At 35.1% G+C, this 6570-nt stretch overlaps 1 protein-coding gene across 1 annotated transcript; it reads right to left on the bottom strand.

Annotated features, from left to right (window-relative positions):
* Positions 1-725: 725 nt before the first annotated feature.
* Positions 726-2156, bottom strand: LOC125672841 (uncharacterized). The gene has a single exon (XM_048909056.2). It carries the CDS (start codon positions 2154-2156, stop codon positions 726-728), a length of 1431 nt encoding a protein of 476 aa, XP_048765013.2.
* Positions 2157-6570: the final 4414 nt, after the last annotated feature.

The following is a 6570-nucleotide window of genomic DNA, read 5'->3' as shown; positions in this document are numbered from 1 at the left end:
TTAATATATATCGAAACTTATTTCTTCTGTAAGGTCGAAATCAAGCATCCATAGACAACGGACTTACTCAACATTGTATTATCTTTAAAAAAAATGAAGTGGGTCAAATCCGTCAAAGTATTTTCATTTTTCTTATTTTAGGTGTTTCATCAAAAACGAAAGTAGGTTTTTAATAAAACTTACGAGATTAATTAATCAAGCAATATTCTATTATAACTTACAAACTTCATCTCGTATATGGAACAAAATCAAAGACGTGGTCAGTAACTCTGGACCAAGCGTTTCGGAGTTTACTGCAACAATTGTTAATTTATAAGTATAGATTTGAAAATCCGAAATATGTGACCCCCAACAGATGTAAATACAGATAGGGAAAGTCTATATTGGGTGACTATTGTCTGTAAATTAAACCGATGATTTTGTATTCCTTGTCAATGCTAACTTCTGGCTGTTCCTCTTTTTATTTGGAAACGATGTTATGTGCCTGTAATTTAACACAGAAAACGCTTTACAACTAATACTCATCCGTATACTAGTGAGATAGCAATGTTTCCATACATGAAGGTAATAATTGCAATGTATGTAGATAAGACAATTTGCATGAACATTAAGGATGATTTTTCTCTGAATATTTAATGAAGACAGTCCCAGAAACCTACATGTTACACTATTTCATGCTTTTGTAATTTTATATCTCGGAAATGTTTAAGAGAAAGCTACATAATCTACAGCTTATACACCTTCAGGATTTTGTAATCACTGCATACACAACACAAACTCCTTTCCTCCATTAGTTTAATAAACACTGGCTGTGGAATATCCTCGATAATCCTAATGAGACTGCCAGCGCCAGACAACACGTGGATATTGTCACTTCCTCTAGCGGCAACAACGATATTGCCGACAGAGTCTACATCAAGTCCACTGGGTTCTTTCATTCTGAGATGTTCATACTGCCAGATAGTTTCTCCCTGGTCCGTGATGGCGGTTACTGTATTCAGGGAAGAGTTACTGTACACAAGATGTCCATCATTTGTTGCACTTATGTGAACAGTATCACTGCCCTTAATTTTATATTCTAGAAGTTTTGTACCAGACATATCAATTTTTATAATTTTATTTCCACACGCTATGTAAAACGCTCCATTGCAGTTTGTTATTCCATACACAGTTTCATTTATATTGATACTTCGCAGTTTATGTAGAGCATACGCAGAAAAAACTTCAATAGATTTCGTTGAATAATCAGTTACAAATAATTCTTCTCCTGCTTGCATTACTTCAAAAGGATAACCCATTCCATCAATGACTTCTACTGATTTCCATTCTTTGCTATAAATCAAACAATGACCTTCAGGTGTGTAGTCTGTAACAGCAAAGGTGTCTTTTGAAAGAAAATTTCCAGTGTGCACGTTCAAATTTTCTCCAGCAAAGTTGAATTCAGAAACAAAAGATAGTGCAATCTCATGCACATTGTAGGTGATATCATGATCAGACTCGGAATATTCTACATTCCCGAAATACTCCATACTTCTACATTCTTTCAAAACTTGTGAAGTCGTTTCAGATATTAATAGCCGTTTCTTCTTGAATTCAAACCGTTTCAGCTGCAAAATTTTCTCTTTCACTCTGTGATAAGTCATCACCATTTCAGCGTCATTCTTCGTCTCTCTAGCTCTTTCTATATTCCGACAACAGTAATTTGCACACTGTATACCATCAGAAAGTATATTTGTACAATCACTTAACTTCCCCCTTCCTTTCTTCAGGGCACCTGCTACTTCATCTAAATGTCTGTTCTTCAGTATTTCTAGGTGATCAACAAGTTCCTTGAATTCCCTTTCTGTTTTCTCTATGATTTCGTCCACTGAATTCTCCATTTCTACTACATTCTTCTCTTGTTCGCTCTTTGCTTCTCTTAGTGTCTTCTCCAGGTTCTTCACATCACCCAAAAGAACATTAAATTGGCCATTTTCTTTTATATGCTTTGCCGCATCTTCGACAGTATCAACACTTTCGCATTTTCTGTGTTTTGTTCCTATACACACTGAACAGGACTGCTGGTGATCGTTACAGAATAATTTGATTGTTTCCTTCTGATGGTCTGGACAGCTGTGGACATTTGCCGGTTCAGGAAATTTGATTCCGGATTTCATCTCGTTTAATTGACATGCGGTATGGTCGCTCGAGAGCAATTGCCTTTTGCGATGTTTGGTGCATATTTTGCATAAATATTCAGCACATGATAAACAAACTCCGGCAGTATTTTCATTTTCGCTACCTCGTAAACAGGGATCGCACAGTTTCTTCTCAGGTTTCTCAACGATTTTCTCTAATATTGAATTCAAAGGAAATAGCCCTGCCCACTCGCCTGGCTTATCAAACGAGCCAGTACTAGAAATATATTCACGGCATAATGGACATTTGAATCCCAAACGAGGCTCCGTAGAATTACACACATTAACAATGTAGGAAGATAAACAACCATGACAGAAGGAATGTGTACACGGTAAAAACCTCGGTGACTTGAACTTTTCAAAACATATAGAACACAATGTAACATCCCCTACCGAAGAATTGTCTAGTGATGTTGCCATCTTTATATTACAATTACTTTCGTTTTCATTTTGAATTCAGCGAACCCGTTGTAACTTCGGTGTCCTAAATATTACGATACAAAAGTAACACACCGTGATGTCTGTAAATGATGTGTTGATTGTCGACGTTACAATGGCGAACAAGCACATACACATATATCAACTGTCCTTTCCATAGATATAGAGTTTAAAATATCAACAATATCAACGTTCATGATATGATGGGACAGTACTATCGCACTAAAAACATGGGTCATGGGACAGGGCTGTGATTTTTATCTCTAACAGGAAGTAAAATATTCAGGGACATGAAAACCTCTGTGGGACATGAGTTAATTGGGCTGATGGGTTGAGAGTTTGAATTATATTTACATTATAATAACAATTTTAATGTAGTGATTCTTGTGGCAGTCAACGTCTATCAAAGTACTGAAAAAACTGAAAACGTTTATGATGACATACCGTACTGCACAGTCAACATGATTAATAGCAAATGTTACTTCCTTTCGTATTGTTGACTTTCATGATTCAAAAGAATCTTGGAGCAGGATGTGATGTCTTCTATGAGATCTAAATATGTATTTGTGGGGATTGCATTGGCTAAATTATATTGCAAATGCTGGAGTGCAATATTGATTTCAGGAATGAATTTGTCATTTTTTTAAACTGCTTTTGATGCAAAAGTTTTCCGTGTTATTTTTTTCGTGGTATACATTCATCCAACGAAAAAATAATGAATATATTCCTTATCATTTAATTTTTCAAAACATTGGGTTTATATGATAAAAAACTGACCTGATATGAGTTGAATTAACGATTTTCTCATGGACTACATTCTGTGTCATTTCGAGATGGGCGTAGTAATTTGTGAATACACAACTTGAAAAACTTCAACTAAAACCGTTCATTTTTCATGGCGGCTTCCACGAACTATTGTTTACTGTTGAGCAAACGGGTTTTTTGTAGAATGCCGTTTTAAAAAGATGAGTTAGATATAAATCCTGTTGAGAGAAAATTGCTGAAACTTTGTTAAGTGGAACTGGAATTTAGTGCAAGGTTCGATGTCTGTAAAAGCAAGCGTCGGACACGTGCATGATCATGATTCTCTTGAGGGTTGTCACGGTGGACAAGTTAGTGTTACAGACGGGTTTTCTAGTTGTATCAGTTAATTCCTAAGGCGTCAAAGTTGTCGTAACGTCGCAAGGAAGCGTCGTCTCAGTGCCCACTCATAAACATTTTATACCGGAGTTCGAAACCATAGTCAAGGGTTACGTTATTGCAGTATATATGAGGCAGTGTGCGGTGTATCTGGCATTTGGTTTTGTGACATGAAGGACGTTGTGTCAAGGTGTAAAGTAGACTTATTTCCTGAAAGCCATGTTGCTAAAACTTTTGGACTTTTAAATGGCAAACAAGTTCAACATAACGTCGATTTGAACAATCAGTTCAATCATTTACAATGTCACTGAAATAACCTAGATACTGATACGAAAACTATACGGATGTAGCTCTTGTTAGGAAATTTACAAGTCATTAAAATGACCTCGATAGATATCCTGTCAAATTTTGTTTATCCTTTTGCTAATGGAATAATCAAAATGAAAGTTATCTGTCTTAGATACCATGAGCAACCTATGACGTGTATACGTTTGTAAACACTAGCATGTTTCCTGACGGAAGAGCAGGGACAGAGTTTCTTCACGGAATCCTTCTAGAGATCAGTAACGAACAGATAGACGTGTAGTTAGCAGTTATCGGATGACTGCGTACATAATATGACCGACCTTCATCTGTGTATAGGAACAGATAGACGTGTAGTTACTAGTTATCAGATGACTGCGTGCATAATGTGACCGACCTTCATCTGTGTATATGAACAGATAGACGTGTAGTTACTAGTTATCGGACGATTACATTAAGAATATGACCGACCTTCATCTGTGTATATGATAACCCATAAAACAATGCTGCTAACATAATTTTTCTCGCAGCTAAAAAAACATATTTTCGGAAAAAAATCATCATCACACAATCATTAATGAGCGTGGATGGATAAAAGTAAACTAATGACAAATCGTTAATTCCATACCCATTTCCACAATCTAAACAGACAATTTTCACACCCAAATTTCACTGTAATAAAATTGTCTGTCATTATCTGGTAGTAGGTAAGTTGTAAGATTCGTTATAATCAAGAAAATTATTAAAATGAGAATTGTAGTCAATTATTCTGTAATACATTGGATAACAGCATCCTAAATTGGACACCTACTAAACGAGGTTCACTACGTCACATCGTCTCGTGAAAATAAAGATAACCGACTACCTGCAATCTTATCAAATATTGCTGAATAAGCAAACCGGGGAAAGGATAGTAGTATTGACTGATCAATTCATTATTTAAATGTTCTGAAATATCAATCGCTTATACCTATTTGCATGAGTGACAATTTCCGGTAACAAGTCAATCCATCGGAATGATGCATACTGAATGGCGTGGATACTAAATGGTTTTCAAACAAGGTTAAATACGAATATAATTTCATATAATAAATTAGAGCGTTTGATGTCATCAAAAATCCATGTAGTCTTCAGAGATTCCAGCTAATTAGTAATTGGTGTTGATGGCAAAAATCCAAGATTGTGACTGTTTTACCTAGTTATGTTTCTGTTTTAGAGGGAGAAGAAAAATTACGATTAAAAAAAAATTCTATATATAAAATAAGCAATATAAATCATTGGATGCACCATCATGTCCTGTCGACGTATTTGTTGACCGCTGTACACCAACACATCTAAACATGAAACATGTAACGGTAAACACCTACACATCTAAACAAGAAATATATAACGGTAAAAACCTACACATCTAAACATGATATACCTAACGGTAAACACCTACACATATAAACATGATATACGTAACGGTGAACACCAACACATCTAAACTTGAAACATGTAACGGCAAACACCGACACATCTAAACATGAAACATGTAACGGTAAACACCTACAAATCTAAACATGAAACATGTAACTGTAAACACCTACACATCTAAACATGCAATATGTAACGGTAAACACCTACACATCTAAACATGAAATATGTAACGGTAGACACGTACACATCTAAACATGAAATATGTAACGGGAAACACCTACACATCTAAACATGAAATATGTAACGGTAGACCTACATATCTAAACATGAAATATGTAACAGTGTACTACTATAGTAGTACACTGTTACATATTTCATGTTGAGATGTGTAGATGTTTACCCATATTTAAACATGAAATGTTTATTTTTTGTTTAGCAAGAAAACAAATGGAAACAACAGGATTTAATTGAGAATATAATTTTTTACATTATGACTTGGTGCTACTGGCTAGAAATGATTGAAAAACCCTATGAAGAGATGGATCTAGAAAATTTGAAGAAAAGAAATATTTCTGAACATTCCTACGTTTTCATTATGACTACATGGCTCATTTAATTCCATCCCAGGGTTTGAATTGATGACCCAGGGTAGAACCTTTTACATGTTAGCAGACAAATACAATATCGAATGTAAACCAGTCATTTTACACCTACTTAAATTGAAATAGATGGACAATGTATACAAATTGAATAGGAAATATTGTGCTATATATTCCGACTATTGACATAATTTCAGAATGAGGAATATACATTCCCTATTTCGTGCCTATCCTATTTACTGAGACAGGCAGCTAAATATCTTTAATATCTACGGTGACAATATGTCCACTTCTTGAAGTAGGTCAGCACGTGTTTTACCTAGACAGAACAAGACGCACAATCTTTCCCTAAAATATGCACGTGCTAACACGATGTTTTAGCATTTGAGGTCCGAGGCACCCTGATACCCAAGATAATATGAAGTTAAAACCACTATTAATATTGTTTAAATGCAATATCTAATACTCCCTTGGAGAAAAAAATAATTGAATAA

Source organism: Ostrea edulis, chromosome 8, assembly GCF_947568905.1.
Source record: "Ostrea edulis chromosome 8, xbOstEdul1.1, whole genome shotgun sequence".
Taxonomy (NCBI): Eukaryota; Metazoa; Mollusca; class Bivalvia; order Ostreida; family Ostreidae; genus Ostrea; species Ostrea edulis.
This window is presented reverse-complemented; position numbering and strand designations above follow the sequence as displayed.

Excerpts from the sequence above, each read along its gene's own strand:
- LOC125672841 (XM_048909056.2), bottom strand. The coding sequence starts at position 2,156 with ATGAAATCCGGAATCAAATTTCCTGAACCGGCAAATGTCCACAGCTGT.